Below are 27,861 nucleotides of genomic sequence, written 5' to 3' on the forward strand. Positions count from 1 at the left end.
GGGAGTGTTCCATATCCTCAGGCTGCTTCTAGCACCACAAGGAAGGTGAAATGTGTACACACACACAAGAAATGAGAGATCTGCCTTCCAAGTGATTGAGATAGGTTAGGGTAGGCTTCATGGTGGAAGTAACCAAGGGGGCTTGTGGGGAGGATGTCTCCTCAGTTGGGAGGCTCAGAGGTGAAATGGTCAAGTCCCAAGTTCCCTCCTACACTAAGGAAATTGACTTCTGTGCATTTGAGGGGGTCTCGATATGCCACCTCCACAACTTCGGTCTTTTCCCTTTGTCTTGCAGCTTGTGAACACCTTTTTCAGCTTCCTTCGACGCAAAACAGACTTCTTCATTGGAGGAGAAGAGGGAGTGGCAGAGAAGGTGAGTGTTGGGGACTGCTGTCCCTTGGGCAGCTCTTTCTTTTCTGAACAAAAGCTCACCTGGCCTTCCTTTGGCTTAATAGTAACCTTCAGCAGCAGTGAAATGCCAGGGTCAAGAGTGGGGGAAGGGAAGCAAGCTGTCATTTATTGAAGCCCCACTCCTTTGTAGGTACTATATCCACCTCCCCCCGCCCCCATGATTCTTTAGCAGTTCTATGAGAGGGGCAGGTGTTAACTATCTCCATTTTAGAAATGAGGAAATTGGCTCAGGGATGTTTTGCACATTTGCAAAGTCTTGAGCTGAATTGTGGGAGAACCAGGCTTGAAACCAGAGTCTGTTGTAAACCTGCCTCCTGCGCCTGACACCATGTTCTCAATTCCTTTTCTGCTGAGGAGGTTTTAACTAATTACCTAGCTGGAAGATGAGAGTGGGCAAGTGTTAGAAATGGAGGCTTTGGGGCCGACCCCGTGGCTCACTCCGTAGAGTGTGGCGCTGGGAGCGCAGCGGTGCTGGGAGCACGGAGGCCGCGGGTTCGGATCCTATATAGGGATGGCCAGTGCGCTCACGGGCTGAGCGCGGTGCGGATGACACCAAGCCAAGGGTTCCGATCCCCTTACCGATCACAAAAAAAAAAGAAATTGAGGCTTTGAAGACAGAAATTTAGGAAAACTCAAAGGCGCCACAATTCATGTCTTCTCAGATGCTGTAACCCAAAGTGTGAGGATTTGGGAATTGCATTTTGAGGGACTGGTTCTGAGACTTTGAACTCTTCTGATTCCTTAGGTTGTAATTACATTTTTGAAGATTGGTAAATCATGGGGGACTCACTGAACTCTGATTTTTATTATTTTATTTTATTTTTATTTTTATTTTTTATTTTTTATTTATTTATTTTTTTTAAAAGATGACTGGCAAGGGGATCTCAACCCTTGGCTTGGTGCTGTCAGCACCACGCCCAGCCAGCGAGCAAACTGGCCATCCCTACATAGGATCCGAACCCGTGGCCTTGGTGCTGTCAGCACCGCACTCCACCGAGTGAGCCACGGGCCGGCCTGTTTATTTTTATTTTTTAAAGATGACCGGTAAGGGGATCTTAACCCTTGACTTGGTGTTGTCAGCACCATGCTCACCCAGTGAGCCAACGGACCATCCCTATATAGGGATCCGATCCCGCGGCCTTGGCTTTATCAGCACCATGCACCACACTCTCCCGAGTGAGCCACGGGCCGGCCCTTGAACTCTGATTTTTTTTTTTTTTTTTTTAAAGATGACCAGTAAGGGGATCTCAACCCTTGGCTTGGTGTTGTCAGCACCACGCTCAACCAGTGAGCTAACCGGCCATCCCTATATAGGTTCCGAACCCGGGGCCTTGATGTTCTCAGCACCACACTCTCCCATATGAGCCATGGGCCGGCCCGAACTCTGATTTTTAAAACCTTAATATTTCTTTTCACTTAAACTTATGAGACAGTAACAAGGAGGAGACATTTTGCAAACTGCTTTGTGTGTCTTCAGGGCTCTAACCAACTGGTATGTTCTATAATGTGTCTTGAAGATCTGAGGCCACTCTGTTCATAAACATAGAGGCCTGGGGGTAGGAGTCCCAGGTTCTTTACATACTTTTGGTTTGTTTGTTTTGGCAACTGGCTGGTCTAGAGATCCCAGGTTCTTGATCTAGTTGTGTGATCTGGTCGGGTTCCCACCGATTCTCTGGTCCTTTCAATCTTCACATCCATAAATTGGAAGACATTTAGACCCCTTCCAGCTCAAATATTCTTTCTGTATTAGCACTAACACCACTGGTTTTTCTGTGGGTCGGACTGCCTTATAGTATTAGCAGTCATTCATTCATTTCTTCAACGAATATTTATTGAACACTTAACACTTTGCTTGTGTTAGGTCCTATGTCAAAACCCTTTGGGGTTACAGAGGTGACTACAGACATGATCTTTGTTTTCATGGATCTCACAGTGTAGCCAAAAAAAAAAAATCAAAAAGTGGTGGGTGTTAGGGTGGAGGCCGTGGGAACATAAAACAAGGATTAGCCTTGGTTGGGGAATCAAGGAAGGCTTCTGAGGAAATAATGCTTGGGGTATGAAAGATGAGTAGATGGAGAAGGAAGAGAGATGAATCTTTAATAACATTAAGAAGTGATTCCTCAGAAATATCATGGGGATGATGATAGGTACCATATATTGATATCTACTGAAACTTCTTAGACCCTGTCATGCTCCTGGGCTCTTTGTTCATGTAGGGTCAGCTTTTTCCCAGGAGGTTGGTCAGACTCTCAGGTAGGTAGAAACCTATTCAGCCTTCATACTTCAGTCTCCAGTTGTAACACAGTAACTCTTTTGTGTTGAGTACTTACTGTGTACAGAGCCACAGGTGCATCGATTCCAAGTGCAGTGAGTAAGAGCGTGGGCTCTAGAATCAGGAAGATGTGGGTTTGAATCTTACTCTTTCCTCCCACTCCCATTCCCTCTACTTCACAATTGTGTGGCCTTGGGTGAATCACTAAGTCTCTGAGCCTGATTTTTCTCACCTGTAAGAGGCAATAATCTTTACAGGGCTGTTGTGAGGATAAAAAAAGGTAATACAGATGAAGTGGCTGGCATATGAGAATGTAAGTCCACAATCCCTTTTCAGAACTCCATGGGGCCAGAGTGTTTTGGGATTTAGAATTCTTTGGAGTTTATGAAGGCAGTACAGTGCATACTGTACATCACATACATTATTCCAATCCAGGGGTTTAAAGCAGCATCCTGTAATCAAACACATTAATGTTTCTGCAGAGAAATGTATATTGATATCCTTACCAAGTAGGAGAGATGAAGGCTGTAAATATTCATGCTACAAACCTACAAAAAGTACAAAACACTTATAGTTTTTATAGCTTTTGGGGCTAAGAATGATGGAGAAGGAGTTGTGGACTTGAGTATAGCTATAATGATCAGTCAGTATGGTATTGCCATGAGAGAAAAATGGACCAGTGAAGCATAATAGAGAATCCAGAAATAAAGTCTAGCATATGTGAGGACTATGCATCTAATGTGGTAATTCAGTAGGCAAAGGATGATTTAATAAGGAGTGCTGCTAGAACTGGATATATATTTGTAAAAAATAAAATTGTACCATCTGTTTTACTCATATATAAAAATAAATTGCAGGTCTGTAACAGTCTTGCAAAGAAACCTACAAAACTGTACAACCTTGTATGGGGGAGGCTTTCAAGATTGGAAAACTGGAAGCTATAAAAAAAGATAGCTGTTTGCATGTTCAAACATTGGAAATTTTGTGTATGGTAAAAGAGACATTGACATATAAAGTCAATGGAAGAGCACTAAGGAAAAAATATAATGCAGAGGACAAATAAAATCTAATAGTTAATTTAATATGCAGGAATTTATAAATTAAATTGACAAGAACAGGATATGCAGAGAAATGGACAAATCCAAGAAGAGCAGATCCAAAGAGCATATGAAAAGATGTTCAAATTCACTAGTAGTCAAGGAAATGTAAGTTAAAGAAACTGAGATGCCCTTTTCTTCCTGTCAGACTGAAAAAATAAAAAGGATATATTTTGCAGGAATGTAGAGAAAAGGGTAATCTTGGACATTTCTGGTAAAAGTGAATTGTAGCTCTTTAAAAAGTTTTTATTATAAAAGATGCTTAACATCACTAATCGTTAGGAAATTGCAAATCAAGACCATAGTATTAACAAAGATGTGGAGAAATTAGAACTCTTATGTACTGTTGGTAGGAATGTGAAATGGTGCATGCACTGTGGAAAACAGTATGGCAGTTCCTCAAAAATTTTAAATAGAATTACCGTTTGATCCAGCAAATGCACTTAGCGTTAAACAAGAGAGACAAGATCACTGATATAATGGGGTTTACATTCTAGTGAGAGTATGCATATAATAAGGATATAATTTCAGATATTGATAAATTGTCTATGAAAAACTTATTTTTTAATTTTTATTTATTTATTTATTTTTTAAAGATGACCAGTAAGGGGATCACAACCCTTGGTGTTGTCAGCACCATGCTCACCCAGTGAGCTAACCGGCCATCCCTATATGGACCTTGAGAGCTTGTTTGGAGGTTCTAGCAGGGGAGCGCAGCTACTCGTATACCCTTGACCGAAGAACGGTCCTCTCCTCTAGCGGGGAAGGTCGTCCTCTTCGACCGAGTGCGCAGCTTCGGGAGGGACGCACATGGAGCGGTGAGGGAGGAAGGGGACACCCGCCTAGCCAGCCAGATCAGCCGAATCAACCCTGGCGATCAATGGGGTGACAGATGTCGCAGCCAGATCGCCCTCACATCCAGAAAGCAGGATCTTGAAAATTTATTTGCACACCCACATTCATGGCAGCATTATTCACGATAGCCAAAAAGTGGAAGCAACCAGAGTGTTCATCAACAGGTGAATGGATAAACAGAATGTGGTATACATGCACTAGAGTATTATTCTGCCTTAAAAGGGAAGGAAATCTTGTTCATTGCTACATGGATGAACCTTTGAGGACATTATATTAAGCGAAATAAGCTAGTTGCAAAAAGACAAATACTGTATTCCACTTGAAAAGTGCCTAGAGTAGTAAGATTCATAGAGACAAGTAGAATGGTGGTTGCCAGGGGTTTGAAGAGGGGACAAAGGGGAATTGTTTAATGGGCATAGAGTTTCAGCTTTGCAAGCTAAAAAGAGTTCTCGAGATCTGTTTCTCAACGATGTGAATATACTTAAACACTACTGAACTGTACACTTAAAAATGGCTAAGATGATAAATTTTATGTTTTTTACTATAACTTAAAAAAATTGAAGGTATACACACACGCGCGCGCACACACACACAGAGTTTTTTTTTTTTTTGGCAGCTGGCCAGTACAGGATCCAAACCTGTGACCCTGGTGTTATAAGGCTGCACTCTAATCAACTGAGCTAACTGGCTAGCCCTAAAGGCATATTTTTAGATTAGTAAATATTTTGTGAATATCTAAAACAAAAGTTAACGGGTCAGCTTTAGCTCAAGCAGTTACTTCCTCTGGCCAGACTTCTCCATCTAAAAGAAAAGCTATTTATTTATTTATGTATGTATGTATTTATTTTTTACCAAAGATGACCATCTTAACCCTTGACTTGGTGTTGTCAGTACCACGGTCTCCCAACTGAGCTAACCGGCCATCCCTACATAGGGATCCAAACCCGTGGCCTTGGTGTTATCAGCACCGCACACTCCCAAGTGAGCCAGAGGGCGGCCCTATTTATTTATTTTTTGTATTCACTTACTTTTAATAACAATGCACATTCCTTATTATGACCATGGAATGTAAGTTTAGGTTAGACAAGAGAACTTCACAAGTTGTAATAAAGCACTTTGTAATATACCAAAGTTTGTGTATAATGTCTGACCAACCAGTTGCTCATAAATCATTAATCACTTCCATTATAGGTCATTTGTGTAGCTTAACATTTACGATTCTTACAGAGAAAGTAAATGTACTACACACATTATTTATTTATTTATTTATTTATTTATTTTTGTCTTTTTGTCTTTTTCCGTGTCCGGCAACGGATCGCAACCCTCAGTGTTGCCCCCGTACCGGACCGGGGACCAGCAACGGGATTGCAACCCTCGGTGCTGCTCCCGCGCCTCGCTCAGCCAGTGAGCGGGAACCGGTCTGTATGTGGGATCCGAACCCTCGGGCGGGAGCGCTGCCGCGCTTCCCAAGCGGCGCACTATCCAGTGCACCACCGGGCCGGCCCAATTTATTTATTTATTTTTTCCAAGATGACATTTAAAAATTCTTCAGATATAACATTAGCAACAAAAATATAATTCTGCAATTACAAAGGAGTTAAAGTGGAACCATAATTAAGTTATTCTCATGTTTACAAGTGCGATTCTGAAATAAATACTACTTTTCTGCAGCTCTCACACTCTTTCTCTCTCAGTTGTAGGAGGCTTTACAAGTCACATTGCATGTACTTTTTTCAAAGAGTTTGCTTGAGCCAACCAATCCTAAAAACTGAAGTACTCAAACAGTCCACAAGGCAGGCAGAAAAAATAATTGGGGTAATCAGGACTCCTACATAATATCCAAAAGTGTGTGATATTCTGCAGCAAACAAGGAATACTTCAGGGATGGCCTGCTATCTTTAGAACTACTGTAATTTTGGGCCGGCCCGGTGGCGCACTGGAGAGTGCGCCGCTTGGGAGTGCGGCGGCGCTCCTGCTGAGGGTTCAAATCCCATGTGGAGACCGGTTCCCGCTCACTGGCTGAGCACGGTGCCGGTGCAACACCGAGGGTTGCGATCCCGTTACCGGTCAGTAAAAAAGACAAAAAGGAAAAAAAAAAAAACTACTGTAATTTCACTGTAAAGGTTTAAGAAAGATATTTTTTAACACCATCGAGTGCATTTAAGTGACATGTTTCTTTTGTGTTGACTTTCCTCAATGACCGAGTTAGTGAACTACTCACTAGTAATTTGGTCATTAGGCAAATCAAACCTGCAAGAAAGAAAGCCAATATTCAAAATACCGTGTTATTGTCTGAACCCACTCAGTTTATTTTCAACATAAACATGTAACCTAAATAATGAGATGTCTAACTAAAGCAAGCTCCTCCAACAAGACCAAGACTGCATCTCTTCTTCTAAGGTTTAGGTTATGCCCAGAATTCCTGATACATGGAATAGCCCATACCAAGAGTCATTGCTCCCACAACAAAGCCTTGGGTTGCCGTGCGCATGTAGATCGGATGAATGGACATTTTAGTATCTCCCCTGTTCTTCAGTTTGTATAATCCATATGTAATAATTGCTGTAAAACCTGCTGTTCCAACGGGGAAAGATGGTGCTTCTTCAGCTTTTCGGTTGTTTGGATACCTGATCTTCAGCATATGAAGAAAGAGAAACATCTGTGTCGGTTGACAGTGATTGCTTGAAGGATCGAGAGCAACAAAACCGTCATGATCCAACCCTATTCTTTTATTTTTATTTTATTTATTTATTTATTTTTTAATGATGACCGGTAAGAGGATCTTAACCCTTGACTTGGTGGTGTCAGCACCACGCTCACCCAAGTGAGAAAACTGGCCATCCCTATATAAGGATCCAAACCCGTGGCCTTGGTGTTATCAGCACCACACTCTCCCGAGTGAGCCACAGGCCGGCCCTCTATTCACTTACTCTTAATTAAAAAAATATATTTTGGGGCAGCTGGCCCCTAATGGGAAGAGTTATTGTGTGGTTTTTTGTTTTGTTTTTTTGGCAGCTGGCTGATATGGAGATCTGAACCCTTGACCTCGGTGTTATCAGCACCACATGTTATTGTTTTAAAATGTAACTTTAATGCTATTATCAATTCATCCAAAAAGGAATAGTAATTCTTTAAATATTACCAAATATCCACTCAGGGTTTCATTACCCTCAATACTTTCTATACTGTTGTTTATTTTTTCTTTTTTAAAAATTGTGGTAAAAAACACACATCATAAAATTTACCATCTTAACTATTTTTAAGTGTACAGTCCCGAAACAGATCTGCAGAACTCTTCATCTTGCAAAATCGAAACAATACCCATTAAACAACTCCCTCTTTGTCCCTTCCCCCAGTGCTTGGCAACTGCCATTCTACTTTTTGTCCCTATGAATTTGATTGATTACTTTAGATATCTCATATAAATGATATCATACAATATTTGTCTTTTTTATGACTGGCTTATTTCATTTAACATAATGTCCTCAAAGACTCATTCGTGTTGTAGAATATGACAGGATTTCTTCCCTTTTTTTAAGGCTGAATAATATTCCATTGTATGTATATACCACATTCTGTTTATCCATTCATCTGTTGATGGACTTTAGGGTTACTTCCGCCTCTCAGCTATTGTGAATAATGCTGCTATGAACATCAGTGTGCAAATAAATTTTCAAGATCCTGCTTTCAATTCTTTTGGGTATATACTGAGACATGGGACTGCTGGATCATATGGTAGTTCTATTTTAATTTTTTAGGAATCACCATCCTGTTTTCCACAGTGGATGCACCGTTTGACATTCCCACTAGTAGTATGTAAGGGTTCAAATTTCTCCACATCTTTGTTAACACTTGTTATTCTCTATTTTTTTGATAGAAGCCATCCTAATGGGTGTGAGAGATAGTATCTCATTGTGGTTTGGATTTGCATTTTTCTGATGTTTAGTGATGTTGCACACCTTTTCATATACTCGTTGGCCATTTGTATATCATTTAGGGGTTTTTGTGGAGGTTTCATTACACAGGCATGATTGATTAAATTATTGGCCATCGGTGACTAAATTTCCAGACCTTCTCTCCTCCTAGGAGGTTGGGGAGTGGGGATGAGCTATCTAGGGGACTAACAAGAGTTTCCCTGTTAGGACGAAAGACGCTCCTGTCACTCAGGAAATTTCAGGGAATTTAGGAGCTCTGTGTTATAAACCTGGGACAAAGACCAAATATGTATTTCTTATTGTGTCACTTATCTCCATGGTGTCCTTTAACCTGTTTGTCTTTTGGATTTCCAAAATGTTGGTAGTTGTATCTAGAGGCTTGATTTGATTCCGTTGTTTTTTTTGTTGTTTCCCAGGACTACTTCATAGATGGTCTGTTCACTCCATCAGGAAGCACATAGTGTTTGGCTCTGTCGCTTTTGTGGTGTTTGTAATTTCTGATCATGCCTAAATCCATTATTTCATTCTTAGAGGTTTGCAAAATGCTGATACTCTATCATTCTTTCTTCCTTTGTTAGCTGAAGTGTTCCCTCATTAACTGTTTGGCTACGTTGAGAGGATACGCAGTAAAACTGCTTTCAGAATAATTATTCTGAATAAATACACCTAGCATCTTCCAAAGATGACCAATGAGGTGGGGTTCTTTTTTTCATTGCTGTCATAAACTCATAGGCTTAAGTATACTTTGTGTTTCACGTCATTTCAGTATTTCTTATTGAGTTAGTCAAAGTGGAAATCTATGTCTAAGGATAGATCAGTTTGGCTCCTGATACTAGCGTGAGACTCCACACCAGCACCAGTGCCTCCGTTGTGAAGTCATGTTCCCCTTCCCCATGCGTGCTCCATGTGAATTATTGCCGCATAGCCCTGCCCCACAGCAGATTTCTTTGTTACGTTTTCTCACACTTCCCAAATACCCTCTCCTTACTTTTAGGGGAATCTGCTTTCTCTCTTTTTGTTTGGTTCTCAGGAGTGGATACCTGACTCTATTGGGATTCTTTGTTTCCTATTTTTATTCAGATTCAGTTCCCTAGTAGATTAGCATTTTTTTTTTTGTCCTTTTTGAGACTGGCCGCACCGTGCTCAGCCAGTGAGCGCACCGGTCATCCCTATATAGGATCTGAACCCGCGGTGGGAGTGCTGCTGCGCTCCCAGCGCCGCACTCTCCCGAGTGCGCCACGGGCTCGGCCCTTAGATTAGCATTTTTTTTTTTCCTTTTTGTCTTTTTTCGTGACCGGCAACGGATTGCAACCCTCAGTGTCGCGCCCGTACCGGACCGAGACCGGCAACGGGATCGCAACCCTCGGTGTTGCGCCCGCACCTTGCTTAGCCAGTGAGCGGCCAGTCTGTATGTGGGATCCGAACCCTCGGCGGGAGCGCCGCCGGGCTCCCAAGCAGCGCACTGTAGCAGTGCGCCACCGGGCTGGCCCCTAGATTAGCATTTTAATAAGAGCTGTTTCATAAAATTCTTCAGCCTTCAGGGAAATGTTTGAACTACTTTGGGGGTTACAAAGATAAATCAGGCAAGGCTACTGCTTTCAAGGGAGATAAGGCACAGCCTGATTATTAAACTTAAGGAAGAAAGTGCTGTAAGAATGGTTGAGCATCTGAGTGGTCTTGAAAGATGAAGTAGGATTTGGACAGCTGAGGATGGGCAGAAGGGTGTTTGAGGTGGCATGGACAAGGCCCAGAGGTGGGGAAGCATGTGCTTGGAATAGAATTACAGAGGAAAAGCCTAAATCCACCTGGGAGAGAGCATGGCTGCTGTCCACACAAATTGGCTCTGATCTGGAGGGCTGAGGAGGAACTCCCAGGAGATCAAGATCAACAAGAAGGCCAGGTAGAAAGACCCATGCAGGGGCCGGCCCGGTGGCACACTGGATAAGTGCGGCGCTTGGGAAGCGCGGCGGTGCTCCCGCCCGAGGGTTCGGATCCCACATACAGACCAGTTCCCGCTCACTGGCTGGGCGAGGTGCGGGAGCAACACCGAGGGTTGCGATCCCGTTGCCGGTCCCCGGTCTGGTACGGGGGCGACACTGAGGGTTGCGATCTGTTGCCGGACACGGAAAAAGACAAAAAAAAAAAAAAAGAAAAGAAAGACCCATGCAGAGAGAGGCCAAGGGGCGTGGGCTCTACATTTCAGGCCATGGGGAGCTGTGGTCCATTATTTGCAGGATCTGCTGATGTTTTTGCGGGAGGCCCAGACTCCAGGGGAGAATGACAGGCTTGGCCTGAGGTGGTGAGGACAGCGGGATGGTATGTGCGATAGGATTGGTACCAGACGGAAGTTCACAGATGACTCTCTGCTCTCTCCCTGCGCACATAAGTGGGCAGTGATGCCATTCCTCAAGATGGGAGCCACAGGAAGAGGAGAAAGTTGCTGAGGGCTCTGGCTTGTGGGTGAAGGTGGAGAGACCCCGAGTTGGCTCTGGGGATGGTCAGCAGTGGTCTCAGTGATGTTCTGGTAGTTGGAGTGTTGGGGACCTTTTGGATCTGTGCCTTACATGAAGGCCTGCCTTCTCTTCACCTCCCATTCCCCCTCCCTGTAGGCATCCCCACGGCTGATACTTTTTGGTCCTTATTTCCTCAGGGGCCCTGTGTCAGGGGCAGCTGGGAAGTGGTCAGAGGGTTAGGAGCCGTGTGCACTGCTCCAGCCCCGTGGTTTCTCAGGTACGGGTAGGGGGTAGGGATGAGATAGAAGGAGGCAAGTAGGAGAATCTCTCAGATGGGGAGGAATTCAACAGGGACCCCTGGTTGAGAATCCCTGCCAAAGTTAGGCATTGCTGCTTACCGTATGCTGTGTCATGTCTCTCAGATGTGTGCCCCCTGCCCCCATCACAGCCCCGAGCTCCCAGTTGGTCAGGTTCAGGACCTCAGTCCTTCAGATTCAGCTTAAATACCTCTCATGATGTGCTCTGGCCAGTCTGGTAGGAACCACTGTTTACTACCTGTTTCCCAGCCTAGGTCAGGGAAAGCCCCTGCTCACGTATGGCCACTGAGCAGTCTGGAGGCATGTCCTCTAGCCCTCCTCATTCCTTCCCCTCCCTGCTGGGCATTAGTTCCCAAAGCTGTGTTCAGCAACCAAAGCTTGATTCTGTGACAACCTCTGGGTTGGTGCCTCCGGGTAGGCCACCCCAATTCCACCAGGGGTGTCTGTTTGGAGCTGGACCTGGGTAAAGCTGGTGGGAGGAGACTGGGAGGAGGAGTCAGAGGCTGCTATGATTGGCCTTGACTCTGCCTGGTGGTTTAGCTCTGCCCTCTCTTAACCTCCAGAAACTAGGAAGGAACAGGATGAATGGGATATGACGTGATTCACTGGAGCTGGGAGAGGGGAGGGTCCTGTTCCCACCTGCCCTTGGTGACTGGTTGGCAAATGGCTTGAGTTCAGGGTTTCCCTGATTAGGAACTTGGGACAAAGGCCTTGTGGTGGAACAGCCTCCACCAGCATAATTATCTCGTGACCTGTTGTTCCTATTGATAGCAGAGTGGACTTCAGGTGGCTCAGTTCTGTCACTCCCCCATTTTGTTAACTCATGTGGTTTGGGGGGCACTTTTGGTACCTTTTAACCTTGCAGAGTATAGAGCTACAGCAGTGTGGCATGGAGCTGGGGGATTGGGAATAGCATGAGGAATTGGCCTCAGAGGAATGAGAATCCACAGGGCATCTGGCAGAACTCTAAGGTCTGGGAGCCCATGGGTGACTTCTGTGAACCTGAGCTGCCCTTGCAGACACCTCCCTCCCTCTAGCTCTGGCTCAGAGATGCTTGATAGATGGCTTATTGACCACTGAGACGAGGAGAGTGTCCTGTGAGGCCTCCAGGTGTATGCACATGTGCATCCATGTGTGCCGAGTGTGGATTGGCATAGGGTTTCCTAAGGGCCTGCTGAAGTACCAGAGGGAAACTCGGGAGATGCTTGAGCTGATCTTCGAGGATGAATATGAGTTTGCTAAGTGACCCTGGAATGGGGACAAGGATGTTCTAGGCAAAGAACAGCATATACCAAGACTGCTTTTAAGATATAATAAAATAGAGGAATAGAGAGACGACCTTGGGCTCACACAGGTAGAAGGAGTAGACCAGGAACTTGAATCTAGGTGTGGCTCAAGTATGCATGAGAATTGTCCAACAGGGCTTGGTAAAAATACAAATTGCTGGGCCACACCCCAGAATTTCTGATTCAGTAGGTTTGGAGTGGGGCCCGAGATTCTGGGTGATGCTGATGCTGCAGGTTGGGGGAACCCCACTTTGGGAGCTACTGGTGTAACCATCAAGGCAGTGCCATCTCTTGCAGTGTATTTCTACACCAGAGAAGGTGTGTCTTCCCACCCCCACCAACTGACATGCACGGCCCCAGCCAGTCAAGGGGTGTTAGGAAGCCAACCATTTCTATGTGGCTGTGATGAGGCAAGGACTGTACCAGGTTCTTGATGAGTGCTGTCGCCTCATGACAGATAAGGAAACAGGCTTAGAAAGAGTCAAAGTTGTTCACTTGTCTAAGGCCACAGAGCCAGATAGTGGTAATAGTAATGGGGGAGCCCTCAGGTGGCAGGGAGGCTAGCTATAGTAGGTTGTGGGGTGGAAACATCCTGGGAAGGTGTAGTGGGAGAGAAAAGATTTGGAATTGATAGCTTGCTGGCTGGGGAGAGGGAGACCAGCCTCTGCCCTCAGGAAAGCTCTCTGGCTTCCAGCTAATGTGGCCATTCTGGGTATGGTATTGAGTGCTATGAGTGCTATATGGCTGGGGCTGTGGTTCTGGAGACAGGATGCAGGCAGGTAAGAGAGATCAGTCAGAGGAGCAGGTTGGTATGGGCCTGAGAGCTCAGGAAAGCCTTCCTAGAGGGGCTAAGGCTTGAGTTCTACTTGTAACACATCACTTTTTAAAGTCGCCACTATTTTTTGAGCTAGGTCCTTCACAGGTATTCTCATTACAACTGTATGAGATAGCTCTATTATCCCTACAGATGAGGAAACTGAGGTTCTGAGTGCAGTGCTTTGCCTGTGCACCCAGCGGGGAGAAGTGGGTTTGGACTCTAGGCCTTGGGACACTGTCCTCTGCTGTGATGTCTCCATGCCTTCTCTTCCTTCCCCAGCTCATCACACAGACCTTCAGCCACCACAACCAGCTGGCACAGAAGGCCCGACGGGAGAAGAGAGCTCGGCAGGAGACCGAGCGGCGGGAGAAGGCGGAGCGGGCGGCCAGGCTGGCTAAAGAAGCCAAGTCAGAGACCACTGGGCCCCAGATCAAGGAGCTGACTGATGAGGAGGCAGAGAGGCTGCAGTTGGAGATTGACCAGGTGAGGGTGGGCTTCCTTCCTCCACCTCCCAGATCCCCACCGGCACCGGGCAGCAGGGCCCCTGGTTGCCAACTGATGTGCCCTTTGCCACAGAAAAAGGATGCAGAGAATCATGAGGCTCAGCTCAAGAATGGCAGCCTTGACTCAACAGGGAAGCAGGTGAGATGGACTGGAGGCACTCGGGACTAGTTGGGGGCTTGGGAATTTCCAGGGACTCTCCAGCCTTCTCCTTTCTCTGGAATGCCCTACCCTATCCTACTCCCCACCTCCATCCCCAGTACTTCATGATCTTATTCAGAAACATTGGATCAGAGGGTCCGGGTTGAAAAAACAAAAAACCTACTGGCATTAAGCCTCGGGCAGAAGAGCCTAAGAGCCACAGAGGGCTATACCTGTACAGGTACCATCTGAGGTGGGCGGGGGTCAGCGGACCCAGCCATGTCCTTTGTCACGTGGTATAATAGTCTGAGCTCCTCTTAGGTGGAGATCAGGACCAGGTTTTACCTCTGATTCCTATTTGACCAAGGCTTGGGGATTTATCCTCCATGGAGTAGGCAGAGACCAGGTCTGTTTTGTTTTGCGGCTGTTTGCCCAGTGGGGGGTTAGTCTATGTCTGTCAGGTAAGTAGCTGAGCACCCCTGACTGAGCAGGAGGCTGAGGAGGAGGAGGAGGAGGAAGACGAGAAGGACAAAGGAAAACTGAAGCCCAACCTGGGCAACGGGGCAGACCTTCCCAATTACCGCTGGACCCAGACCCTGTCAGAGCTGGACGTGAGTGGCAGGGGCCAGGGGAGGAGGCTAGGGAGCCAGCTTGGGGTCCTGGCAGCCCCTCGTTGCCCCTCCTGACCCCTCTTGACTGCCTCTGCTCCATGCAGCTGGCAGTGCCCTTCCAAGTGAACTTCCGGCTGAAGGGGAAGGACGTGGTGGTGGACATCCAGCGGCGGCACCTCCGGGTGGGGCTCAAGGGGCAGCCGGCCGTCATTGACGGGGAGCTGTACAATGAGGTGAAGGTGGAGGAGAGTTCGTGGCTCATTGAAGATGGCAAGGTGGTGACTGTGCATCTGGAGAAGGTGTGCGAGGCCCAGCCCTCTCAGCCTGGGTGTCGAGGGAGGAAGAGGGGAGGATGTCTGCTTATTCACTCGGGGGCTGGACTTGGGGAATGATCTTATTTAATCCCCACAGTAAGGCTCCCTGCCCCCACCTCCCCAACAAGACTTTTTAAAGTAGGTCTGTCCTGGGGCTGGGTGGTTAGCTCAGTTGATTAGAGCGCAGCCTTAGAACACCAAGGTCATGGGTTCAGATCCCCATACCAGCCAGCTAGCTGACAATAAAAAAAAAAACCAAACAAACCCAAACAACATAAGTAGGTCTGTTGCCATTTTAGAGTCAGGAAAAGAGCTCAGAGATTTGCCCAAGCTCTTGTCTCTAGGAAGGGGCGGAATCCGGATTGAAACAGTCTTTGGTACCACAGCTTCTTCCTTTCCATTAGGTTTGTACATATGTTCAGTTCAACAGATGTTTGAACACCCACTCTGTGCCTGGTACTGTTCTAAATGCTGGAGAGAGAACAGTAAACAAAACAGAAAAATCTATGCCCTCAGGAAGGCTACATTCTCTACCTCATTGCCTTCAGAGAGAGATGTAACACGAACCTCAGTAACTAAAGATGGTCTCTGTAAAGGGCCAAGAGTCCGAGGAAAGCTTCCCGTGGCACACAGGCCCTGTCCCAGCCTATGTGACTGGCATGGCTGCCTCTCACTCGTCCTTCATGCCCTTAAACTTGCTTTTCTTCCCAGGTGGAATGTCCTTCCCTTTTTTCTTTTCTTTTTTTCCTTCCCATTTTTAATCTGGTATATCACTTGTGTCTTAAGTCTTAGCCCAAGTGTCACTTTCTAACTGCTCTCCTTCCACTCTGGATGACTGTCTCCCTCCATACTTAATTCCTTCCCTTATCCTGCTGATCTGAAACTGCTTGCCTCTGTGTCTGTCTCCCCCAGCCACCAAAAGGGCAGAGTCCTACTCATTGCATACTTGTCCTCAGTACAGGCCTGCTGGGGGCTCAGGTGCAGGGTGTGGATGGGAGAGAATTTGGTCGTGGAAGTGCTGAGGGACTGGAGCACAGCGTGAGCCATCTCCTGTCCCCTGGTTCTCCTGTTCCTCACAGATCAATAAGATGGAGTGGTGGAGCCGCTTAGTGTCCGGTGACCCTGAGATCAATACCAAGAAGATTAATCCTGAGAACTCCAAGGTGAGCCCTGACTGGTTAGGGAAACTTCAGCAGGGAGGAAGGGCCCAGGTGGTCCTGGAGCTTCACCCATTCCTGTCACTACCTGCCCCCAGCTGTCAGACCTGGACAGTGAGACCCGCAGCATGGTGGAAAAGATGATGTATGATCAGAGACAGAAGTCCATGGGGCTGCCTACCTCAGACGAGCAGAAGAAACAGGAGATTCTGAAGAAGTGAGCAATTCAGAGAGGGCCCAATGGGGAGGGTGGGTGCCAGCTATGTGTGGGTCACCAAGCAGGACTCAGGAGCTGCCCTGCCCCCTTCCAGGATGAGCCAACTAAGTTTATAGCCTTGGCTTATTTACCCTAATCACTTGCTGAGGTTATCTTGAGGGCAAGGCCAGCTCAGGGTAGGAAGGATGGGGTAACAGGCAGTCATCGCCAGCTATGGGAAAACAGTGCCAGTACTGGCACCTCAGCTTCCAGCCTCAGGGGCTCAAATGGGCCTCAGACACGTGGGATCCCACCCCTGCCCAGCCTGGCTCCAGTTGGCTCAGGGTTCTAAAGAGATGAGATCTGACATGGGCTAGAGAAAGGACTAGCTTTGAGGGAGAGACACAATCTGTTTCACCTTCTTCCTACTTCCCCTTCCCCAGGTTCATGGATCAGCACCCAGAGATGGATTTTTCCAAAGCCAAATTCAACTAGCTCCTGTGTTTGCCTCCCTGAACTGTGGGGGCGGGAGCCCCCAGCCATCTGGCTTCTTTTCTCACCCTTCTCTGGGCCTTGGGCCTGGGGCAGGCATGGGACTGGTTCAGGCATGCAGGTCCCAGGGCATCATGGGAGAAGGGCTGGGGCCTTGGAGGTCTTGTCCTCCCCAATTGGCTACTGTTCCACATTAAAGCTATTTACCCAGCTCTACCTGTGTCCTGTCTTCCCTCTGGCCTTTCCCTGGGGGCGGGCCTCTTATGGCTGCTGCGGAGATCTGGGTGTTGGCTTCCAGCCCAGATTCTGCCATGTGGCCTAAGGAAGTTCTTGCCCCCTCTAGGCCTCTTTCTCCTCATTACTTAAATGGAGGATTAAAACAAGGCTTTTAGTTTGTGTACGATTCTGAGCAAAGATGAGTTTTTCTGGGTACAGAGACCAAAACATATATGTACTTCAAAAAGTTTGTGGAGGGGCAGCCCCGTGGCTCACTTGGGAGAGTGCGTATTGCCAAGGCCACGGGTGCAGATCCTATATAGGGATGGCCGTTGCACTCGCTGGCTGAGCGTGGTGCAGACCACACTGTGCTGAGGGTTGTGATCGATCGCCTTACTGGCCAAAAAAAAAAAAAGTTTGTGGAAAAATAGAAAAAAACATGACATGAATCTTTCCATGAACTTTGTTTTTATTTTTAATTACTTTTTAAATCATTTAAAAATTAAGTTTAAATTTTTAAATTTTTCTTTCCATGAACTTTTGAAGTACCTTTGTAACATTCTCAGAGGACCATGACTCAGCAGTTGAAGACCAGCTGGACTTGTTGATTTGATTTTCATCTCCAAGACAGCTTCCCACTGCGAAGGGTGTGTTCTCCAGACCTGAATCAAGTGTTTTTCAAACTATGGACTGTTGTATCACAGGGGCAAAAGAGCAGCAAGGGCTAGGGTGATGTTGCCTAGCTCAGGGGGTGGGGGACCTGGCTGGGAGGACAGGGTCAAGTCCAGTGGGGTCCCATTGTTTGTGTTTGACTTTCACCTCTGCAGACCGTAAGCCGCCTCTACCAGCGTCCAGGGCAGTGCCAGGGCTGAGGAGGCACTCAGCTCCCTTCTGCCTGATCTAGCCCACAGAGCTGACCCCTGCCCCACCTTTGGCTAGAGGGTGAAGGTCTCTTGAGTGCAGGTAGCCACAGGAGTTATAGCAAGAATGTCTAGGCTGACTTGTCCTGAGGGCTTTATTTTGTGGACCATAGGTGACCCTTGAATTTCTGGAACATAATATGTCCTTTTTAGAATTTCAGAATAGCTTATTAAGGATTTCAAAGAGGCTGCATAGTACCTACCTTTGTCTGTTTCCCAAACTTGATAAGCCCTTTTCTCTGGGAATGGCAATAGTGGTTTGCAACACTGAGTTTGGAAGATGGTACCCTAGGACCAAGGATAGAGTGGAGGGACCATGGTGCCACACTCCTACTCTGGGCTCCAGCATCCTGTGGTCATTTCAGTCTGGTAAAGGCCTTGACCTGGATGAGACGGCAGAGCCTACGGAAAGGGGCCAATTTTATTGCTAGAGCTGGAGTTACAACTGGGCCTTGTGGTCATAGCCCAAGGGACCATTCTTTGTGTTGGATAGTAAAGTGGATGAACAAGTACAGTTGGTCTAGTTGTCACTTTCCAAAGGATGCCCATGGGAACAAAAAAGGGCTATGGGGGCGGTAGGTGAGGTAGGGGCAGGGGGATCCTGAACATCTTCAAGCTTGTTTGCCAAGAACGGGCTGGTGGGCCTGCCCTGGCCTCTGCCAAAAGAGGACTGTAATAGACATACCTGCATGTGAGCAGCAGCTAAGCAGGGTCCTTTGGAACCCAGTTGGGCCCTGGTGTCCAAATGAAGATCCTGCTTTTTTTTTTTTTTTTAAAGATGACCGGTAAGGGGATCTTAACCCTTGGCTTGGTGTTGTCAGCACTACACTCTCCCAAGTGAGCTAACCGGCCATCCCTATATAGGATCCGAACCCGCGGTCTTGGTGTTATCAGCACTGCACTCTCCTGAGTGAGCCACAGGCCGGCCCTGGATCCTGCTTTTGCCCCATGAGGTCAGCTTCCAGGTCCAGAGCCACAGTTACTAGCTGTTTGGTCACTCTGAGCCCCAAGCTCCCTCTCTGAAAGAATAATGACCCCACTCCAGGGTTGTTGGAAAGGCCAAAATAACAGTGAAAACCACAGTACTCTGTTAGCACCAGGGAGAGAGGTGAAGGGGAGCAGCAGGCCTGAGGCTGGGAGCTGACAAATGATCAAGGATTTGAGGAAACTGAGGGGTGGGCAGAAGCACATCAGCCTGCAGGTGGAGGACTGGGAGAGCAGGGGCAGTCCAGACAGCCTCCCTAGAAGACCCTCTCACCTGTGGCTGAGGCTGGGAGCTGACAAATGATCAAGGATTTGAGGAAACTGAGGGGTGGGCAGAAGCACGTCAGCCTGCAGGTGGAGGACTGGGAGAGCAGGGGCAGTCCAGACAGCCTCCCTAGAAGACCCTCTCACCTGTGGCAAAAAACTTGTCAAACCTTTCTCAGGTACAGACACTGTGCTTGGCTTTATCTCCTGGAACTTACAGTAAACTTGTTCCCATTTAACCTGACTTCAACCCCATGATACTAAGCCAGGATGGACACCTACTCCTGCTCTGGGCAGCAGTTAGGCAAGGCAAATGGGAGAGAAAGGACAATGTCAAAGCTGAGATGACCAGGCAGACATCTATGACCTTTGTACTTGCAATTATGGTCATGTTAACGTGTAGAACACCAGCCAAGAACCAGAACAAACTGCTTAACAGAACATACCATGGAGTGGGCACTGCCCACAGAATTCCATACAGAGAGACTCAGCCCACCCCTCAACCCAATGTGTAATATAAGCTGCTTTAGTTGTTGGATCCCTCCAGGGAGGAAGACGTTGCATGATTTGGTTTGGGTGGCATGTTATGGGGGTGGTCAGGATTCAATCCCAGAACATAATTCCCAAGTCCTTGCTTTCCACAATCAGGCCGCCTGAACACCACAGGAAGGAAGGAACAGGCCCAGGCAGGGGTCAGGCCAGCTGGGGATACAAGGGGATGAGGACACCATGGCCCAGTGAAATGCACGTGGTCCAGGAACCAGTCAGCCAAGGCAGGAGGAGCCAGAGTGGGTACTGGTTATGGGCTCATGGCCCAGCCTCCCCAAGAGGAGGTCCTGGTCTTCCTCTTCATTCTGCAGGCTGTGCTTCTCCCAGAAGAGGTCAGGGCTGCTGGGCCCAGTGGGGGTTAGCAGTACACCTGGAGCAGGGGTGCCCCTGACGAGTCTGTGTCAGTGCCCTGGAATGACGAGTCGTGGCTGGCTGGGTACCCTGGGGGGAAGGGAGAGGAGGAAACAGGCTCAGAGAGGGGAAGGAGTTCATCCAGGTCCCACGGCCAAGGAGAAGCCTGCTGAGGAGGAGCAGAGTGGGACGTAAGCCAGTGATCCTGGCGGGGTGACCCACTCAGACTCTTGAACTCTCTGAGCCCCAGCCTCCCTCTGTAGAAGGGTAATGACCCCACTCCCACGGGGTTGTTGTGAAGGGCAAGGAGACAGCAGTAGAAACCACACGGGGTGCCTTTTCAGCACCAGGCTGGATGGGCTCCCACCCTCCACCTTCCTTCCCAGTGACCTGGGCACAGAGGTTGGGGTCTGATCATTTCCAGCTTTCCTGTACTGGGCACCTGCCGCACTTTAAGCCAGCTTGCAGAATAGGGATGGGTCGGTGGCTGCTCAGGTCCGTCATCTCTTTGTAATGCCATCCTCACCCACTCCAGGCAGAAGTTGGGAGAGAGACATGTGAGGGGCCCCTAGGGTAGACCCCCACCCTCTGTACTCCTCTCATCAGGTCAGGACCACACCTGGGGCTCCGTAAGGCCTCAGCTTCCGGGCGATGGCATCTGCTGTCGTCTCCTGGGAGATCTGCACTGTCAGTTCTAGGGAGGGAACACAGTGGGGGCAGTAGTCATTTTCACATCTCTTCAACTCCACCCCCCACTTCTGGTCCCAGCCCAATGAAGGAGGGGCAGCTCACCCCTGGGCAGGGCTAGAAAAATAATGCTTAAAACGAAGACACATAGATAGTGTGCTTGTGCGCATGTGTGTGCGCGCGCACGAACACGCACATGCAGTGGTGGATGGATGGGGTTTTGGTTAGGCCAAGACATATCAGAGGTCCAAATTCATATGGGTCCCTGGGTCCTGTTAACCATGCTAGGCATGGAGGCTACACTGGCAGGTGGTAGCAGGGGAGAAAAGGAGCCTGTTAGGTGAGCTTGTTAAATGGAAAGAGAACTTTTTCCTTTCTGGAGATAGGAGCAACAGCCAGAGAGCTCCCAGGGTCTGCATGTTCCTCTCAACCTTTCTCAGACCTTACTGGGAAGGGCCAGGGTGGGAGTTGGGGAGGGAGGATGCAAAGAAGTTGAGAGACAGGAGGAGGAAGAGCAAGGACTGGCTGAGGGGTGGGCCCATAGTGGCCAAAGACCCCAGTCCAACCCTCTCTTGCTAGAGCCTGCCCTACGCTGCCCCTCAGCCCCATGGGGCCCCACCTACCATCCTGGCTGAGACCTGACCCCACCATGGTCTCATGGCCACTGTCAGGGGCAGCAGCAGTGGGGGCAACAGCCCGAGTTGAGCGCCCCTCGGAGGTCTGTGGGCGGGCACGGCTCTTTCGGGTACTGATGCGAATGATGCCGCGTACCAGGCGGCCCTCAGCATCCTGCTCGTCCAGGTGGTAGTCCTGGGTGATACTGCTGATAAGGTCCGAGATCTTACTGGTCTTCTCCAGGAACACAGTGTCTGATGTGCACTTGGCCAGCTCATCGATCTGGTGTACACTGAACAGCTCTGTCAGCTTCTTGAAGATGAGCACATCAATCTCTCGGCTTGACATGGAGCCACTGCCCATCTCAGGCAGGTCCAGGTCCGACTCATGGAAGGAGTAGTATTCCTCGGAGCCGCGGGGACTGCTGGCAAGGGTGCTGGGCAGGCTGTGCCGCATGGGTGTGGGCTCGGCCAGTGGCTCCTTGCAGCAGGAGTCTGCGTCAGGGGCTGGGGAGGTGGAGCTGCGATAGGGATATACGGGGATGCCTTTGAGCTTGACGTCAGGGTAGCTGAAGCTGCTGCCCATGGCTGACTTGAGCCGCTGGCCATCCCGCCGGTTGGGGGGGGCACGGTCGGGGCTGGGGGGCACTCCATTGTGCTCCTTGGCCCAGTTGGCCTCTGCAGCCCCCTCAGTGGAGTCCCCAGGAGACAAGCAGGGGCTGCAGCCCCGCGCACAAGCTCCACAGTGCTGGAGGCAATCCCGGCAGCGGCGGAAACAGAAGGCAGCCCGGCACCAGTCCCACACCCAGGGTTGCCAGAGTGGGCAGCAGGTGGGGGGCTCGGCGGCCGGCTCTGCAGAGCCGGAGATGAAGGTAATGCTCTCTGGCCCACGGTGACCAGGGTCCTTGGGGTCTGGTTTACGGGTGCGGTGGCTTGGTGGGGGCTGGGGTGGTTCATCATATGTCTCCAGACATAGTTCTGTTGGCTGCTCCCAGGGTCCCAAGCGTGGTGGCCCAGATGATGGGCGGGGGTGTCCAGGGCGGGGCATGGCTCATTGCATGGTTTGCTGCAGCCAGACACCTGCAGGGGAGAGGCCAGGAAGGAGTCAGGATCAGAGGTCAGGGACAAGCTCCTGGGCTGACCTGAGGAGCTTCTGACTTCTGGTTTTTGAGAAGCCCAAGAAGTGAATGGGCCCAACCAAGTATGCCTATAAACCCTCACCTATCGTGTCCCTCCTTCCCCAAAGAGGAAGTTCTCTCTGTGGTCTAACCCAGATTTCAAAATCTCCTGGGACTTCACACCCATTGGGATGGCTATTATTAAAAAAAAACAACGGTTGGTTAGAATGCAGCCTTGTAACACAAAGTCAAGGGTTCAGTTTCCTGTACCAGCCAGTTACCCACCTACGCCCCCCCCCCAAAAAAAAACAACAGAAAATAACAACTGTCGACAAGGAAGTGGAAAAATTGGAACCCTCGTACATTGCTGGTGGCAGCTGCTGTGGAAAACAGTATGGCCATTCTTCAAAAAATTAAACAGAATCACCACATGACCCAGCAATTCCTCTTCTAGGTATATACCCAAAAGAACTGAAAGCAAGAACTTGAAGATACTTGTACACCAGTGTTCATAGCAACATTGTTCACTGTAGCTAGAGGGTGGAAATAACCCAAATGTCCATCAACGGATGAGTGACTAAACAAAATGTGGTAGGTATACCCATACAATGGAATATTACTCATCCTTAAAAAGGAATGAAATTCTGGGGCCTGCCCGCCCGTGACTCACTCGGGAGAGTGTGGTGCTGATAACACCAAGGCCATGGGTTCGGATCCTATATAGGAATGGCCGGTTGGCTCACTGGCTGAGTGTGGTGCTGACAACACCAAGTCAGGGGTTAAGACCCCATTACCGGTCATCTTAAAAAAAAAAAAAATGATACATGCTGCAACATGGATGAGCCTTGAATACGTTATGCTAAGAGAAATAAGCCAGATATAAAAGAACAAATATTGTATGGTCCCACTTATATGAAATATCTTGAATAGTCAAATTCATAGAGACAGAAAGTAGAATGGTGGTTGCCAGGGGTTGGGGGCAGAGGGGAACATGGAGTTATTATTAAATGGGTACAGAATTTTAGCTGGGGAAGATGAAAAAGTTCTGGAGATGGATGCTGGTGATAGTTGCACAACAACAATGTGAATGTACTTACTGCCACAGGACCGTATGCTTCAACATAAAAAAGGTTAAGTGATAAATTTTATGTATATTGTCACAAAAAAGGAAGATCTCCTGGGATCTCACTTTCTAAAAAATGGTCTCCCCTAGTTTCTTCCTGCTGTTGGTAAGCCCAGCACAGAGCCTCTGAGACTACCCAAAAAATGCCTTTCCCTGTGACTTGCCTGATTATTACCACCTTCTTTTCCTTCCCCTTGTCCTTCAAATCAGACATGGGAATATAACTTGTCCCCTGTCAATATTTCAGTCTGATTCATATTTGCCCTCCTAGCAATGTTTAACACCAACCACTGTATTGCTTCTTTTCCTTTTTTTTTTTTCCTGGAATATGAGTTGGAATATTTTGCTTTGTTTGATTAGACAAGAAAGCTGAGCAGCTTCTTTACCCTTTTGACTTGTTTGCTAGGAAGCTCAGAGCTTAGTCTTCATTCATTCCATAAACATTGAGCCCGGCCATGTGTTGGATACTGTAGAACCAAAGATGAATGATCTGAAGACCCTGTTCTTCATGATTCACACAGGGTTTTGTAGGGAAAACATGCTAAAAAGCTTACAAAATGGAATATGGAGAATATATGAGGAATTATTGGAGTCAATAATTCTGCCTGAGGGAGTCAGGGAAGATTATGCAGTGCTGTAGTTGGGAGAGTCCTTGATCACATGTAGGGGTTTGTTGGGCAGTAACTCTCCTTTGGCTAGATTTTCTGAGACACTGATCCCTTATCCTTTAAGTGACTTTTTCTTTGGCAGCTGGCTGGTACAGCCAATTGAGCTAATTGGCCAGCCTGATCCTTTACCTTTTTAATCTCTGATTTAATGGTACTTGGGTCTTTAACTGGTGATGTGTGAGGAACATGGTGCTGGGCATCAGGATACCTGTGTTCTAGTCCCAATTCTCACCCTAATAGGTTATGTGCCTTGGGCAAATCAATACCACCTCCCTAGCCAGGGCTATCATCCTCTCTCACCCAAATACTGGTCAAGGCTCCAGTTGTGGTCACCTCCATTCCCTTCAACTTGCTGCAGCCAGTGAAAAGGTTAAAAAAAACACATATCTGGAGAAACCTGGCAGATACCACTTTAATCAAATGATTAAAGTTAGTATCACCAATAATGGAACAAACATATCATGTGCCTCCTGATACAATGCTCTAAGAAGGATACACCACCACTTACGAAGTATTCCTGCCAAAAATGCGTAACCTGGGCCGGCCTGTGGCTCACTTGGGAGAGTGCGGTGCTGATAGCACCAGGGCCACGGGTTCGGATCCCATATAGGGATGGCCGGTTCGCTCACTGGGTGAGCGTGGTGCTGACAACACCAAGTCAAGGGTTAAGATCCCCTTACCGGTCATCTTTTAAAAAAAAAAAAAAAAAAAATGCGTAACCTGAATATAATCATGAGGAAACATCAGACAGGCCCAAGTGGAGGAACATGATAACTAAATGCAGCATTAATCCTGGACTGGATCCTGGATAAGGAGGAAAAATTGGAAATTGGATAATGTGGATAACTGGTAAAGTTTGAAAATAGACTGTATATTATTTAATAGTATTATATCAATGTTAAATTTCCTGAATTTGATTACTATGGTTATATAAGATAATGGTCTTATTCTTAGGAAACATACACTGAAGCACTTAGGGGTAAAGGGTCATGATGTCTGCAACCTCATCTCAAATGTTTCAAACAATCAAAAACCCAGAAGGTATGTGTGGGGGTGTGGGAATGTGAGCCACTCGTGAATGGGGATAAGGAGGATACAGGAGTTGTTTTCTATTCCTACAACGCTCCAACTCACTCCCCTGGTCCTGCTCAGCACTCCTTCTCGAAGGATCCTCCAGACCCCTAGTCAGCTGGGAGCCCATCTCTTTCGGCTGGGCTGTTAGGTAGGTCAGCTTTGTACCCACTGAGGAAAAGCCTATCTCCCCAAGGACCATGACCCATGACCCAGAGGCACAAGGACTGTGCCTTATTCCTTGATAGTTGCACAACAACAATGTGAATGTACTTACTGCCACAGGACCGTATGCTTCAACATAAAAAAGGTTAAGTGATAAATTTTATGTATATTGTCACAAAAAAGGAAGATCTCCTGGGATCTCACTTTCTAAAAAATGGTCTCCCCTAGTTTCTTCCTGCTGTTGGTAAGCCCAGCACAGAGCCTCTGAGACTACCCAAAAAATGCCTTTCCCTGTGACTTGCCTGATTATTACCACCTTCTTTTCCTTCCCCTTGTCCTTCAAATCAGACATGGGAATATAACTTGTCCCCTGTCAATATTTCAGTCTGATTCATATTTGCCCTCCTAGCAATGTTTAACACCAACCACTGTATTGCTTCTTTTCCTTTTTTTTTTTTCCTGGAATATGAGTTGGAATATTTTGCTTTGTTTGATTAGACAAGAAAGCTGAGCAGCTTCTTTACCCTTTTGACTTGTTTGCTAGGAAGCTCAGAGCTTAGTCTTCATTCATTCCATAAACATTGAGCCCGGCCATGTGTTGGATACTGTAGAACCAAAGATGAATGATCTGAAGACCCTGTTCTTCATGATTCACACAGGGTTTTGTAGGGACCTTTCCGGTCGTCTTAAAAAAAAAAAAAAAAAAAGCTGCCAGCGGCCAGCTCCTTGGACAAGCCTGTGCCCAAGGAGGGCCCACGTTGGGAGCCCTGAATCTTCCAGGCACCGGCCTTGATCAGAAGGGTGGGTGCATCGACATTGTTCAACCACACTGAGCTCTGAGGTACCTCAGGAGAGTTTTTAAGAATATCAGGGGATTACTGATGATGGGTTGGGTCACTGTCTCCTCCCCCACCTCCAAGGCTTTAGGACTTGCTACTACTGATTAAATTCATCCAACAAATATTCATTGAGCACTAACCATGTGCCCAGCACTGTGCTAAATGCTGAAAAAAACAGCAATAAATGGGCCAGAAACAGGCTCCAGCCAGGAGAACTTTCGCTTTAACCCTCGTAATTGCTCTGTGAATAAGTGCTACACATTCCACTTTACAGATCAGGGATCTGAAGCTCAGAGAGGTTAAGTGACACCTGGCTGGAAAGGGATGGAGCAGGATTTGCGCTGCGGTCAGGCAGCTCTTGGAGCCCACTTACTTTGCTCCGTGCCATACATCTCCAATGGGGGTGGGAAAGGGAGAAAGGGAGCAAGAATGGGTAAAAGGACAGTGCCTGGCCTCAGTTCCCCCTCCCCTCTAGTCTCTGAACCCTCCTGAAGTCAAATTCTGCCGGTTTCTGCCAGGCTATATCTCCCCCTCCCTGCTGCTGCCTGCCACCTCTAAAATCCCAGGAACACAGGTCACTTGGTTTAGTGAGGGGAGGATCCCTGGCCCTGTTGTGGCCTGGGGCGAGACTCCTATTCTCAATTTCCTCATCTTCAAAAAGAGGAAAGATTAGTATCTTCACGGGCCCCTGAGACCTTTAAACAAATATTGCCTGCAGGGGGCTTAGCGAAGTGCCGGGCATCTGGGAGGGGCTCGGTCACCCGGTGCTCTAAGCCACCCAGGGATCTTCCCTGGGGTCAGACTGTCCGGCCCGCCCTCTCATTGATGCTCCCCTCTTCCTCCTTAGTCCCCGGGAACACAGGCACTCTCAGGGGTCTGTCTCTGTACCGTCCCCTCCTCCCAGAGTCTCCAGAACCAGACCGGCCGCACCAGCGTCTGCGCCACTCCCGTGCCAAGCCTCACACACCCGGCCGGGAGGGACACCCCTGCCCTGCTAACGAAACAGCCGTCGGCTCGGGCGCTGGGCATCCGTGCACCCCCGGTCTCCTGCCCCAAAGGCGCGGGCCCAACCCCCCGCACTCGAGGGCACCAAGTGCCGGGGCGAGGGAGAACCAGACCCCGGCATCGCCCCCTGGACTAGCACAGCCCCTACACCAGCACTGCCCTCGGGGCGAGCACCCCCTCACCAGCTGCAAGGGCCCTCCTCGGCGGACGCAGCCTCCCCCGACCCCACGCCCTTCCTCGGGGTGAGCGCGGCGCCTGCCCCTCCCGACGCTGTCCCCGGGCGGGCGCCGCTCCCGCACCCGGCCAGCGCAGCCTCGGGGCGAGCACGGTCCCCCTCACCCCACTCTGCTCGCCCAGCCCCCGCGCCCGCTCAGGCCGCTGCCGGCCCGGCCCGCGCACCCCGGAAGTGGGAGGGTGGCCCCCGAGGAACCC

The 27,861-nt window shown here is 48.4% G+C and overlaps 2 protein-coding genes across 2 annotated transcripts in view; one reads left to right on the plus strand and one right to left on the minus strand.

The window, feature by feature from the left end:
* The window catches only part of NUDC (nudC nuclear distribution protein), a 20,372-nt gene extending 3,303 nt beyond the window's left edge, over nt 1-17,069 (plus strand). Inside the window, exons 2-9 of the mRNA XM_008586245.1 lie at nt 296-373; nt 13,723-13,926; nt 14,020-14,085; nt 14,577-14,696; nt 14,801-14,995; nt 16,090-16,173; nt 16,266-16,384; nt 16,807-17,069. Of these exons, the coding sequence (XP_008584467.1) occupies nt 296-373; nt 13,723-13,926; nt 14,020-14,085; nt 14,577-14,696; nt 14,801-14,995; nt 16,090-16,173; nt 16,266-16,384; nt 16,807-16,858 (918 nt within the window). The 3' untranslated portion in view covers nt 16,859-17,069. The remainder of the gene's footprint in view (nt 1-295; nt 374-13,722; nt 13,927-14,019; nt 14,086-14,576; nt 14,697-14,800; nt 14,996-16,089; nt 16,174-16,265; nt 16,385-16,806) is intronic.
* A 2,533-nt stretch (nt 17,070-19,602) lies between these two features.
* Nucleotides 19,603-22,524, minus strand: KDF1 (keratinocyte differentiation factor 1). Its single transcript, XM_008586252.1, has 3 exons — nt 21,450-22,524; nt 20,759-20,833; nt 19,603-20,229 (listed from the first exon to the last, which is right to left on the minus strand). Exons 1-3 carry the CDS (start codon nt 22,486-22,488, stop codon nt 20,147-20,149), a joined length of 1,197 nt encoding a protein of 398 aa, XP_008584474.1. The 5' UTR covers nt 22,489-22,524; the 3' UTR covers nt 19,603-20,146.
* Between the last annotated feature and the right edge of the window lie 5,337 nt (nt 22,525-27,861).

This window comes from Galeopterus variegatus, unplaced genomic scaffold (assembly GCF_000696425.1).
Source record: "Galeopterus variegatus unplaced genomic scaffold, G_variegatus-3.0.2 Scaffold109, whole genome shotgun sequence".
NCBI lineage: Eukaryota > Metazoa > Chordata > Mammalia > Dermoptera > Cynocephalidae > Galeopterus > Galeopterus variegatus.